General features: G+C 45.2%; 1 protein-coding gene across 4 annotated transcripts; it reads right to left on the bottom strand.

Annotated features, from left to right (window-relative positions):
* Positions 1-162: 162 nt before the first annotated feature.
* On the bottom strand, positions 163-14074 carry DCLRE1C (DNA cross-link repair 1C). Of its 4 annotated transcripts, XM_081023571.1 has the most exons (14): positions 13898-14069; positions 12810-12861; positions 11486-11570; positions 10350-10409; positions 9468-9523; positions 8547-8648; positions 8021-8093; positions 7371-7511; positions 7111-7212; positions 5568-5704; positions 4809-4863; positions 3733-3821; positions 3028-3128; positions 163-2304 (listed from the first exon to the last, which is right to left on the bottom strand). In XM_081023571.1, exons 1-14 carry the CDS (start codon positions 14004-14006, stop codon positions 1301-1303), a joined length of 2166 nt encoding a protein of 721 aa, XP_080879697.1. In that variant the 5' UTR covers positions 14007-14069; the 3' UTR covers positions 163-1300. The 4 variants fall into 4 exon arrangements, with proteins under 4 accessions (XP_080879697.1, XP_080879698.1, XP_080879699.1 ...); XM_081023572.1 differs by lacking the exon at positions 7111-7212 and having other exon boundaries at positions 13898-14074; XM_081023573.1 differs by lacking the exons at positions 12810-12861; positions 13898-14069 and having other exon boundaries at positions 10355-10409; positions 11486-11576.
* Between the last annotated feature and the right edge of the window lie 123 nt (positions 14075-14197).

Genomic DNA, 14197 nt, shown 5'->3' with positions numbered 1-14197 from the left:
AACTGGCCACTCTCCAGGCACCCGGCTTGATCTCCTGTTGACCTCCCTGTCTGCATTCCCCAGCAAGATTCAGGCTAGGTCACGATAGGCGATTCTTCTCAGCGTGAGAACACCCCCCCTCTTTCCTGCCCCCCCAGCAGGGGAAAGAGATAGACAGAAACATATTTACATGCCTTTATTTCTGTCTTTGCAGCGTTACAAAAAAAGTGACTGCTCTCTTCAATCTCCAGCAGTCGAGTGACAAACACTTCCTGTACTTCCTGTACAGGAACAAAAGGAAGAGCTCATATTACACTCTGAGCTAATTCCGGTGCTTCGCACTGTGAATTGACTATCCCTCTGTTTCCCACGGAACAGTCCCAACATTCCATCATGTGATGTTTTCAAGCTAGCAGCTCACAGCTGCATTGCTTCTATATCGTAACATAACGATGGAAATAATCAAGACGGGCTCCACTTCTTGTGTTCTTGTCCGAGAGGCACCCTTCACGCCTGGATGGTTCCTCCACTCACAACCCTCTAGGACTCCTCTGAATGCCAGAGGTTGTTTCAAGCCCAGCTAGTTTTGGCTAGTAAACATCTGAGCAATTATTTGGGAAGATAAGTGAGAAAGGAGGAAAGTTGCTGATTGTGTCAAACCCATGACCTGAACACTAGACACACTGTTACAGCAACCAGTCTTTGCCTATTTTTGTTAAATATTTTCTTGCCTCCCAATTGGGCTATAGTTTTTATTTTCAAAATGGTACGGTAGTGTCCTTTGTGAACACAGGTTGGCCCCAAAGCAGTAAAATGTATATGACGGTGCTACTGGTTTTGGACTAATATTTGAAGCAAAGAACAGATTAACAGACCTTAAGGAAAAGGGAGAATTTTAAATAATGGCAGCTTTGTTCTGCTGGTAAAAAAGACTAGTGTGTGGGTTATCGAAAGTTTTAGTGGTATCTGTATTAAAGTGTTGGAATGATCACAGAAAAGAGAAACTAAAATCCAAGCAGACTTTAGAGCCATGGTTTCCAAAAGGATTGCCAAGGTCATATTATCAAATCTTACTTCTATTGTTGAACCCTAAAATTCAGAGTGCAAATGGTTCAGTTAGATTTCCAGGTTCTCTCAGTGTGAATGAAGCAACTTCCTATAAAAACAGAATCATAGTTTGCATTTTCAGTATAAAAATTAGAAGTTACAAAAGCAAAAATTCAAGTGGCACATGGTCAACTGTCAAAATACATGATTTGAGGAATCACGTCATTCATTCATTCATGACAGAAAAAAGTTGATAGCTCTTTCTGCTACCTGATCAGAGCAGACTTTCCCCTGCTGCGAGCTTCTTGTACAGGCTGCATAGCTGGTCTGGTTTAGGAACCTCTGTCTCGGGGGTAGAGGGGATTTCAAAGTCAGAAGAGCTCTGAGACTCTAGTTGGTCCTCAGGCTTGAGCAGCCCCGAACTCCCTTGTTTGCTCCTCTCCGGAGTTGATTCAGCCTGCACACCTGGCATCAGAGTAGGTGCTGCTGCTGCTGCTGCTGCTGCACTTGCCTCCTGAGCTCTGCCTTGGCGATCCGACTTAATACTGTTTGTAGAAGGTGCACTGTGAGCCAAAGCCTTGCAACTCTGCATGTCTGTTCGGTTTTCCCCAGCAGGGAAACAAGATGCGTAAAGCATTGCTCGCTCTGCTCCTCTCTTTAAAGGGGTGGACTCAGTCTTTCGCTCTTGTGGGGAAATGAGCACAGTATCCGCCTGACTGTCCCACCCTTGGCTACCTTGTTCAGATATGTGTGTTGACTGAGAAGAGTTTTGGGAGGAGATGTGGGTAGAATCACTAAAATCCTCATTATCGCTGAACAGGTTGGGAGACTGAGGCTCACTAGAATCTGTGGGAGCTGGAGCATAGTCCTCGTGTTCAGAGGCATCTGTGTCTTCTACGTGTCGCTTAAAGTAGGCATCCCACTTGGGCACTTCCAGGTCCTCGTTTTGTTTGCAAGTGGGCTCTGAACAGACCAATCCTGGATTTGGCAAGACAGTGGCAGACTCTGCACTGGGTGGCAGAAGTTCATCTAGAACCATGTCTTTCTCCAATTCTTCCTCCTCATCGTCATCCTCACCGTTGGATTCCTCACACTCTATGAAATCTACCTTCAAAGGGGCTGGCATGGAAGTTGCCCTATAACTTGTTTTGTCGCTGTCATCTTGATGGTTATCAGGAAGGGGCCTATTTTCAGATGCTGTCATTTCTGGGAGAAGTTTTGGAATCTTGTATCTTATAGGAATCAGTTCTGTATCAAAGAGATCATCACTCCCACCATCTGTCAAGACAAAAAAACCAGGAACATGAGAAGGTAGTAAGATGACTTGAAGCCAATCTCCAAATGCCTTACCATCATAAGACACCTTTCCCTGGATTATAAAACTTCCAAGCATTTGGGGGGAGGGGCCTTCTAAACCACAGCATGAAGGAACAGGTTGCCTAACTTCTCCCAGCTATTTTCTACATGCAGAGAGATTTACCATTGGTGTGCTTTTGTCTACAATTCCCTCATCAGAACGGGGACAGTCCAGGATTCTGTTGCATGCTTGAATCAGCTGAGCAGCCTATGAGGCTGTAAACCAATGTCTGGACTGTTGGACTCCAAGCTAACCAGGGTGACAACTCGCTGGGAGCCACTGTGATACTTGGGAGAGAGGGTACAGGTGGAGAATGTCAGACTAGGACTTGGGAACCCTGAGCAAAATCCCTGCTTAAAGCTACGAAGTTTACTGGGCGACCTGAGGTTAGTCATGTTCACTTAGTGTAAGCTAAGTCCCACAGGCGTGTTGGAAATGTAAGCTGGAGGGTGGACAGCAACTATGCATGCCGTGTTGAGTTGATTAGAAGGGTGAGATGCAAGTGAAATTTAAAAATGTAGTAAGTTCATTAGAGAGATGACATAATCATGCAATAAACATGATTTACTGCTTCAAAACCACAGGAGTCCTTTCCTTTGCCATCTCCATCTGACACGGAAGAGAAAAACTTGCCTTTCTCTTACCTGTGTCTGTTATTTCTGAGGGTTTGGCTCTCTTCAGTGCTCCAAGTGGTTTATATTTCAGCTCGTTATTTTTGTTGTATGATGTACATAATGGCTTTAAACTGAGAAGAAGCAATACAGAATTTTGTAGCTCTTTAGACTTCTGAAACATTCATTAGTTCCTCTTTAATTTTCAGCAAATTCAGATCACTTGCATACTACACTGAACTTTACAAAAATTCAGGTGTTCAATGAAAAAACAACAACCAACAACCCTGCTAAGATAACCAGAAGTACTTTGCCAGACTTATTATAATTATGGAAGGGGGGGGAATGCCCAACCCAGGCCCAAGATAAATGAATTACTACTGTAAATTACTTCCCTAAAAGTATGGTTGTGTCATAAAAATAGATCTATATAAAACCGATTTAAACATACTTCTTTATCTAGAGCCTAAGCTCCTCTCCCTGATGTTACTAGACAGCAGAAACAGGATGCTGCTTTCATAATGAAGATGGCTTTCACTTGTGGATATGGACAATGACAGCATGTTGTTTTACTATGCAGAGCAGAGATGGAAAATTACTACAAGGAATAAAGCTTTCTCAATTGAGCAGTTTCAGTGGGCATAACAGATAAATAAGTCATACAAGGCAGTGTCATTTTCAACACTAGTTAGAAAACATCTTTGCAGCAAAGAGCCAGAGAAAAAGACAGAAACTTACATTTCCATAAGTTTGTCTTCTGTCACACCTACTGGAATTACATTGGGATACACATTCACCGGGCGAATGTAGCTCAAGAAATCCTGAATCTACAAAATAGGATTGGAGGAGGAATTAATTTCTGCATTTAAACCTGGCTTGCAGTCCTTTTTTTGCTGTGATTTGCCATTGCTTTGAGAGGCTTTTTTTCTTTTTACAAAGAAATGAGGCTGAGAGCGAAACTCTCATAGCCGACATGGTAAATGACTCCAGTTCCAATTCTGCCCCCTGCACCACGCTGGCACTGTGTCTCACCACGTCATCATCTCCAGTCAAAGCTCCATCAGCATTCTGATTTGCGCACAAGACTGCTGTGCTTGTAGAATGGCCCCAGCAGGCATGAGGACCCCTTTGCTCAGACATCTGTAGCTTTTCTCTCTGACATATGCATCCATTTAAGGCTGCCACTTTTTATCTCTCAAGTTCCACTTCAGTGGGGTGAAGCCAGTAGGTCATTAAGGGGCTTAAATGAAGCAGGAATCCTTGGATGACGGGCAGACTCCAAATGTGATGGACAACACACTCTGAATCAGCACCTGCTATTGTGGACATTCCTACCAGGAGGCAGATGCTGCCACCTTCTCATGCGGCAAGCGTCAGAAAACAATCAGCCATTCAGGGGGCATGTGAAATCTATGGACGTTTATTAATGCTTGGCTCCCTTTGCCTATTTCAGGCTGTGGAGCTTCAGGGCTGAGTCGAAGACAGCAAGCTACAAAGTTTCTGGTTCAAGTCTCCTGTCAGCAATGAGAGGAAAGAGGTGCTTCCCTAGGCATACTACATCCTCCTCAACCTCAGTCCTTGCCTATAAAATAGAGAAAATACCTGCTGACCTCAAAGGGATGTTATAGGATTACCAAGATAACATATAGTGGCTTCAACGTGCTTCATAAAGATGAAGAATAATCATTATTGTACTTTTACTAACCCCCAAAATGCATCCTATAAAGGCTACAAAATCTAAATATAAAATCTTGTAAAGGCTGCTCTGTATATTGTAAAAGGGGTTCATTTTACAAAACAAATACTATACATACCTCACTGTAAGAAGAGTGGAAGGAAAAGCAAGCTCTGTATGAACTCTCCCCAGTCCTAAGCAGAAACCAGAAATTAAATTATCAATATGTGAACAGCATCAGCACCTTAATAAAAAGCAGATCACATATAAAAATTGATATCCTGCCTTCCTGGAAGAATATCACGGAAAGTGGGAGACCAGCCAAGCCCCACCCACAGGCCAGAGAAGGAGCACCTTGTTCCTGCAAGCCTTTAAGGGCAGCGAAAACACTCGAGAAGGACTTTAAAACTAGTAGCCCAAGGCTGGTTCTTCCCCCACTTTCGTTTTGTGTCATGTGTTTTAGATCGTGTCAGAGGGCAGGGACCACCTTATTACTCATCACTGCAAGACCCTATAGGGACCTTTTTCAGTTGCAGAGTCATGCTGACACCTACATAAAGATACCTGTATTTATCTATATTCTGCCATGTGTGCCAGGGCAGCTATTAACATAAAATCCAAGGAAACTATATACAATAATCAAAGTGACAAAAACTGCAGCACCTAAATGTACCCATCTTCTCCCAAATAAAAGTGCCCTCGAGTTTCACTTGAGCGTGGGCTGGGACTGCCTGATCTCCTCTGGAAGGGAGAAAGCTGTCTCTTGCATTCACAATTAGGTCATTTAGTGCTTTATTTACTGGCAGCAACACCTTGAATGGGGTCTGGCAGAGTAGCTGCTCCATGCTCTGGACTGCTCGAGAATTAAAAATAAAAATAAAAATTGAAGAGTACTTGCCTCACTATTACATTTGTTTTCCTTGTCCTCTCTCCAAACCACATTGTGGATGGCTTGACGCTAATTATGTGCAACCGCTTTCCATTCTGAGAAATCATACCACAAGGCAACCTGTTCCCTCGGAACATTTCATCATCCTGTCATAGAGACAGCATTAACTGTAGCACCCGGGCAGATCAAGCACATCCTTTTTTCAATACCTAATGTAACTTTGCAAATTCTTTTACCTACTACCTTCCTCTGCTTCCCTGTGAGAAATGGAAACAAACAAACAAACACACACACACACACACACACACACACACACACTACTGGCTGCCTCCTGTGCACAGACTGCCCACCTAGTGGAGACAGAGCACCAGAGTTCTTACATTATTCTAATATTATAACATCTTCATTTATACCCCATTTTTCCCTGAGGAGACTCAAAGCAGCTTACAGATAAAAACAAATACTGCTAAAAACAGAAAATTCAGGCATTAAAATACAATTAAACCCTGAGAGAAATAAAAGTACATACATAAAACCTGTTTCAAACAGATGCAAAATCACCTAGATGCCTTTGTGCTCTGAGGATCAGAAGCTTCATACAGTATAGGGACCATGAAGAGAGAAGCCCATCCAATGTGTCACCATATTGCCCAGCTCTATTGGGCAGCCATGTTTGTTCTTTCGTGCATCTAAAACTGGGGTGGAGGGCGGTCTTTGCAATATTTTGAGGAGCATCGCACAATGAGGGGAGCTCAGCACTCCTCCCCCCCCCACTAGCACCCTAGACTGACACGTAGTATCACAGCTATGAAGAAATGTAGCTTCTCTCTATGCTCTTAGCACCGGACATGCTTTGAATACACTTGGTGTGCTTTTGGACTCAGTTGGAGGTGCTGAGTAGCATCTCTAAGCCCTTAAGCAGCCTGGATCCTGCACATTGCAAGGTACTTTTCCACCAACACATGCCTCCCTGAAGTTTCCTCTGGGATCAGCTGGGGCTCAGGAGCAGCTGTTCAGAGGTGGCAACCGTTCCTGGAATGCCCTCCCCTTGAAGGTACACAGCAAGCTGCCTTGCACCAAGTCAGACTACTGCTCCACCTCGCTCAGTGTTGCTGACTCTGACTGGAAGCAGCTCTCTGGTATTTTAGGCATCAGGCAGCTCTACCCAGATGTGCAGAGCTTGTGCGCTGTCCCTGAGCTACAGCCCTTCCACTCAGCCAACCCAGGACTGACCTTCAGAGTGGTGTTTTCAGGGGCGGAAGGGGGGGAACCTGTCTAATAGCTTCCCTGATGGGCTTTTAAAAGTGATACTTTACTGTCCTCTCATCTGTGCTTTAGTTTTATTTTGGTTTAGTTCATTTTATGGCGCTGTGAATAGTCGTTTTAGAAAAGCCATAGGAAAGTAAACCTTTCCTCCAAATAAGAATATGAAAGCTGCTTTGGCCAAACATCTCCTGGTTTCTTCAAAGCCAGACTCTTCTTTAACATGGAGCCCCCAGGGGCTCTAGCACTTAACACCCAAGGGGGGTGTCAAATGCTGACAGATACGCACCCTTGGATGGCGACAGGCATGAATCTGAGTGTGCCGATTGGAGGTGATGTGGTAGAGGATTTCTGGCATGTTTTTAAACATTTCCAATTTGTTCACGTGCACCTAGGAAATTAAGTTTGCCATTATTAGTGCTGTTGTAGACTAACTGAGAAAAGAGACAGCAAGCTTCTCCTTCTCAAGGAATTTGCCTTGCGGTGGGGAGGAGGGATCATGGTTGTGCTCCATTCAGAAAGGGGTTGTATTCAGAACGACAATCTTACCTTAACTCCAAGCTCCTCGCTGAGATTTGTGAACAAATACTCATATCCATAAGCTGCTTTGCAGTTCAGCCACACCACATGATAAGGACTGAGGGTGATCCAGCTTTGCACTAACTCTAATATGCCTTTCATACATTCTTCCTGTTGAAGGAAAAAGACTGCAGGGCATTCGCATATAGCAGATCTAAACGGATTTGCGTTCTGTTGAGCCCACAACTGATCCCTGGCCACTAAAACCAAGCACTTTGTGCAGGCAGAGTAGGGAGCCTCTTTTGGCCAAGGGCTGCCCTTCCACATGGGGGGGGGGGGGCTTCAGGGTCCACATACCAGCAGTGGGAAGGGCCAGAGGTACGCACAAGTCAAATGTTTCTCCCTCCCTCCTGCCCCTTCTCTCTGTCCTCCATCCAGCTGAGAAATAGGCATCGACACAGTTCAAGACAACATTTCAGTCAGGTCAAAGCACTCCAGGAGGACATGGGCACCTACCAACACTCAGCACCCCTAATAAACTACAGTTCCCATTGAAAAGTTGAGTGCTAAAAGTCCCAAGCGGAATTCTGGCCAAGCAAGCAAGCAAGCAAGCAAGCAAGCAAGCTGCATGTTGGGTTTTTTGTTTGTTTAAAAAACCTCTTCCTTCAAATTATACTTACCCTGCTGGGGATCTGATAATACTTGGGATCACAGAAAGTAGTATCCAAATACACACTCTGGATGTCTTTCACTCTGTAAGAGAGAAATTCAATATTCAAGATTGTGCTTGGCACAGCGCTATCAGTCGCGTGTTACGCAGCAACATACTCGTATTTCTGTTGGCATCCAAAAGGTGACATTTGCCTTCACAAATGAATGCACCTAGAAGAAACCAAGCAGCCTTCCTACCAAAGCAGTGCCCAAATCTCCACGGCACACTGTGGCCATGGAAGGCAATATGCAAGTGCTAAGGCTCCGGGGTTTCCTTTCTGTCAGCTCCTGGGCCAAAGCTGTGACTGCTCTCTAAAGGTTTAAGAGGTCTGCATTCAGGGTCCGTGTGTTTTAGTGGTTTTCACGTGCAAAGCATACCATTTACAAGTTATTGTACCTGCAAAGGGTTAACAGAACAGGGTTCTGCCTGTCACGCACCTGACCCTCTAATCAAAGGGCAACGAAGCCAAACCAGAAAGGTCCACAATCCATTACCTGCTCCCCGAATGCAAAAGTTCCATTCTGGCCACTTCTCCCTTGGCAAGTCTGAAATCCCCAGTGTACAACACAGTGCCACTTTCACCTTGGAAGAGAAACCTGCACGAGAAAAGGCACTGCTGTCAGTTTCAGCATTGGGGGTTTTGCTGGGTTTCGGAACAATGGAATGGTGAAAGCCAGGAGAGTGGGCTATGGCACTGGTTTTCGGCTAAGAAACTTGGGCAGCAGACGATTGCACATAGCAGGACGAAGAGGCATATAAACAGGAGCAATGCCCCAAGTATCTTATCACGCTTGTAACTGTGTGCATTCGCTCTTGTGGCTCTCCCCAGTTCTCACAAAAAACCAAACAAGGCCCTGTTCCCCCAAGCTGTAAGTGCAGTTTCATTTCCCATCAGCATTGGCATTAACTGCAGCTAACACCAATGGGATTCTCTCTTAATTACAGAAACAACCTCAAATCCTGGCTTCACTTTTTGGTTCAGAATAACCACTAGAAAAGGATGACAAAAGAGAAATTTAAGTCCCTCTACCACTCCCCCTCTCCCATTCTGCAACCTGCTGCTGGTTCAACTAACATTGCCATGCGTTTGTTTATTCTGTTTTTATTGTATTTTAAATCTTATTTTGTACTGTGTTTGATTCTATGTTATGTCGAAAGACCAACTCATTAATAAATAGTAATAAATATGAATACAAACTGCAATTTTGCCTGGGTATGGTGTGCGAGACCAAGGCATCCCATTAAAAGGCCCCCACGCCCATAACCAGGGACGGAAAGTGGGGGAAGTCAGTCTTTGGTAAACAAATCCAAAATAAACTAACCGCAGTTTAATTCTTATAGAACCACAACCCACTGTGACATATATTTTTCATATTGATTTCCATTAATTATTTGAAGGCAAGAAAAATGCATACATAACTGATCCTGGGCAATGGCCGGCTGGCAGAAGCGTTACAACTAAATCTTCTTTCTGGAAAGAGACACAAAGGAAGGAAGGAAGACACACAGACATTGACTCGTTTCATGTTAACTTTGTAATGAATAGTTTTTGCCTGGCTGCTGTGCAGAGTGAAGACAAGGAGGTGGGAAACAGAACCCTGTGCGCGCAAGGCATCTGGGGATAGGACCCCGTGGCCTGGGGGTGTGGGGAGAGACCAGTCTCACAGGCTCTTGCCCTGCCCCTGACTTTCATTTATATCAAGGATGGGAATCTGGCCAGTGGAGCCACTCCTTATCTCCGTACCTCTCCCTCTCACCAGGTATGACAGGCGGGTGGGGAGAGAGACAGGTTGCTGACCTGTCAGTCGCTTGATGTCACAACAACTCACTTTTGCCCTTGCTCTGTGAATTCAAATGGTGCTGGCAAGACATGTCCAGTGCTTCCCTAGCACTGACAATCTGCTGATCACCAGCCCTGGGGAAGTCCTGAGAAGTGGCGGCTGGGAAGTGCTGTGCAAGGAGCTGTGCAGGCACAGACCACCAGCTGATTAGTGGTGCCTGAAAAACACCTGCCAGTAAGGTGCATGGGCTAGAAGTTGCCTGGTGGCATGGGTTCTTGTGCCATATGCTATTAGCATATACTTTTATTATAAAGATGCAGAAAAGAGGAGAAACCTGAAGACTTCAAAGCACAGTATAAAAGAGAGAGGAAATTAGGACAAACAAGGAGAAAGTAAAAAAGATAGCAGGCTTCCATTTTGTTGGCCAAAATTGGAATTTCAGAGCAAAGAGTAACTAGCACTCCTACCTACTTAGGTGAAATATTAAAATGTTAAACAGTCAACATAACTGACTACCTCACCAGATGCTTCATCAACCAGAGAAATCTGCGTTGGAGTTTCAACTTCAATGGAAACCTACAGCAGACAGACAAACAAATGTACAGAGGCACATTATAGGTGATGAGAACTGTTTTTACAGCATGTACAAAACAGATGTTTTTAATGGCATGGTAATAGCTAGGATCAGGAGACAAGCACATGCCTGTGGAAGGTAAGCCATTAACTTATGACAAGGCTCCCCAACTTTCTGGAGCCTGGGGGCATGTCAAAATCTAAGAAACCTGTATGGAAACTGTTGTGGGCCCCACAGAATGCCTGAGGACATGCACCTGAGGGACCTCAGATCTACGAAAAGCAACTGTTAATGGGTACTTCTTGCAAAACATGACCCAGCAAAGGAAGAAATACGACTCATTCAAAAAAACAATTTTTTTCACCAAGTTTCTTCCTTTTTGAGTCATGTTCCACAATTTCTTTGCAGCCTAATAATCCTCTGTTCTGCACCAACAGAAGCTCCACAAAAAGTCTGGAACATACCGTATATCAGACAGGAGCTTGAGATGAAATGCTAATGCCTGGCTTCGGCAGGGGAGGGCGGGATATAAATAAACTATTATTATTATTATTATTATCATCATCATCATCATCATCATGAAGTTCTCTCTGCATGAAGAGACCTGAGCCACCATCTCCTTCTGTGGCTCTGCCAGGGCAGAGAGAACCTGAGACTGAACAGTCTAAAGGAAGGAAGGAAGTCCCAAGATACACCTTTGTATTTCATTTTAAGACACAACAGGTGAACGAAGTAAAGCTTAGGGTGGTATTGAGTTTTACTCAGAGTAGACATACTAAAATTAAAGATGACGACTACAACACAGTTTAAATGGACTTCACCACCTAGGACAGGCATCCCCAAACTCGGCCCTCCAGATGTTTTGGGAATACAATTCCTATCATCCCTGACAACCGGTCCTGTTAGCTAGGGATGATGGGAGTTGTAGTCCCAAAACAGCTGGAGGGCCGAGTTTGGGGGTACCTGTCCTTAGGATTATGGCAGCTTCATCTTTTGCTGACATTGCTAGCTATAACAGCTTTAAGATGCATTAATAGTGTCTGTTTACTTCAACTACACATGAAAAGAGGCAACTTACAATGTGATTCTCCCAAAATTTATACCGTGGATTAGTTAGCAGCAACTCCTTTGTTACTGGTGAACAATACAAGCGAACTTTTAAGCTTTGAAGAAAAAAGAGATACATGTCTCACAAAAAAGCAAATGGTGGTTGTCCAATATCCAAAAAATCAAACAAAAAGTAGTTCCCATGCCTCCTTGCAAACTCCTTCAACAAGCAAGTCTGTGATATGGCAAAGGTGTCTGTGACTTAAGGAGGGAGAAGTAAGCAATCCCAGACATCATTTGCTGTATTATATGCCCTTTAGTCTCTTCCCCTGCCTACAGACAGAAGACACCCATCTGACACCACACACTTGCTAGCTAGACAACTTTGCCTCTACCCCAGGGGTAGGCAACCTAAGGCCATAGCTGTCAACTTTTCCTTTTTCTTGTGAGGAATCCTATTCGGAATAAGGGAATTTCCCTTGAAAAAAGGGAAACGTTGACAGCTATGCCTAAGGCCCAATTGCCTTCTCAATCCGGCCCATGGACAGTCCGGGAATCAACCTGTTTTTACATGAGTAGAATGTGTCCTTTTATTTAAAATGCCTCTCTGTGTTATTTGTGGGGCCTGCCTGGTGTTTTTACATGAGTAGAATGTGTGCTTTTATTTAAAATGCATCTCTGTGTTATTTGTGGGGCATAGGAATTTGTTCATTATTTTTTTCCAAAATATAGTCCAGCCCACCACATGGTCTGAGGGACGGGGGACCGGCCCACGGCTGAAAAAGGTTGCTGACCACTGCTCTACCCAAACTACTCATCTTCCAAGATTTGAATCCCACATTCCAGCACCTTCCCTGCATTAGCTGAGTACATTTAGGGGGTAAATAGAAAAGGCTGGCTACAATTCTCAGGGCATGTAAAAATATGCACTGCAGAAAGTGCAGTGTAAAACACACATAGATAAATGAATCCTAAAACTACATTTAAGAACTGGGCAGGAAAGGGGAGGGAGAAATCCTTAGAATCTGAGCTACACTTACCCACATGGGAGAAATGGAAGTGAAATTGTAGTTTTTACTAAGGACCCAGACAGAATGCTAAGAACTCAGGTAACAAACAAAGCAAAAGGGTGTATATGCAGTAAATCAGAGAATCTACTATGGTCATTTTATAAATTACAGATTACTGTATTTAGTTGCAGAATATGAGAAGCTAAACTTCCATGTTTAAAATAAAAACAAGTTTCTTCTCATCCTTAAGGAGATCAGCCTGAGAAGGTGCTGATGCTTTCTTATCCCTTCACTCACCACAGGTCCCAGCCTATTCTCACACACGTCTTTCTCCCTTTTCATTACCTGCATGCCAGTCTTCTTTTTAGGGAAGGAGCTCTCAGGCCTTTCATGTGATCTAAATATTAACATATTAAAAGAGGAAGATTATTTTAGAACTCCGCCATGCTAAGAACAGTCTTGGGCCTCAGTACAGGCCAGAAGGACAGGCACAAGCGTCAGCATGATCAGAGAAGCAGGGTTAAATCATGCTCCTGTCCCAGAATCTTCTAAAACAGTTGCTCAGGAAATAGCACAAATTGCTCAGGGGACAGGATCCTTTTCTGAGGAACTGCAGCCCAATTCAGAACCCCTCCTTCTCCTGAAGTGTGCAATGAATGCCATTACAGGGAACTCTCCACTTATCAGCATTTAACTTGTGCGGGTTCAGCTTTATGCACTTGGCAATTAAAAAAAACAAAAATTAAAATGGGGGGAGTGCATGGGGGGGTAGAGTTTATCAATCCCACCTGTCATTAAACCCAAAATGTTTTGACTTTATGTGATTTTGGCTTTATGCGATATCCCTGGAAAGTAACCTGAGCACTGGCAGGTATCAGGAGCTGGACAGACTTCTCCTGTTACTGCTCAGGGACAAGGGCTCTGGGGCGTCAGCAGAGGCAGGCGCAGATCAGCAGGCAGAGCATGTCCAGGACCAGAGATTTGCCAGGAGAGCTTTGCCAGCAGCTGGTTTCAACCAGGCGGGCAGCACCTTTTGAAACACAATGAAGGCGGCAGTTCTGAGAAGAAAGGATGGCACTCGGTGCATGCTCAAAGACACTTGTCTCTGTGAGTCTTCTCTTCCCGAGGCGAAGCCCCGGCAGTGGATAGTAATAAGAATGAAAAATAGTAAAACAAAAGCAAAGCGCTCCCTACTTCGGTGTTGACCAACACTGGCTGGAAGGATGTTGGGGGGGCAGCATAAGCCAAGGGCTGTGAGGTGTCGCGGTTGGAGTGCTGGGCGAGGCCCTGGGGAGAGCGGGCTCGTCCCCCCTCGGCCCCCTGGCTGTGACTCTCCGCGGGGCCTCCCTCGCAGGGCTGTTGTGAGGGCGGGAGGAGGAGGAGGAAAGGGAAACGGCGAAGCAGCAGCAGCAGCAGCAGCAGCAGGAGCGGACCTTTGTGGCAGTGGGACAGGAAATAGGCCCTGGCGCGGAGGTTCTCGCGGTCGAAGCGGTCGATGGAGAGCCGGGGATACTCGCGCATCCTCCCGCCGAAGCTGCTCATGGCGCCGCCGGACCCAAGGCGGCGGGGCTGCGGGGCGCCCGGAAAGGTCCGCCGAACCCCCTTCCGACTCTTCCGCCGAGGCCACTTCCGGCAGGCTCCTGTCCGCGCCGCCGCCCCCATTGGCCAGAAAAGGACCAGGCCCCGCCCACCCCTCGGCAGACGCCGGAGCTGAGGTAAACCCCCAAAGCGTG

The sequence above is a fragment of the Podarcis pityusensis genome (assembly GCF_964106645.2).
Source record: "Podarcis pityusensis genome assembly, chromosome: 10".
Taxonomy (NCBI): domain Eukaryota; kingdom Metazoa; phylum Chordata; class Lepidosauria; order Squamata; family Lacertidae; genus Podarcis; species Podarcis pityusensis.
The sequence above is the reverse complement of the archived record's forward strand: the minus strand, read 5'-3'. Positions and strand labels throughout refer to the sequence as shown.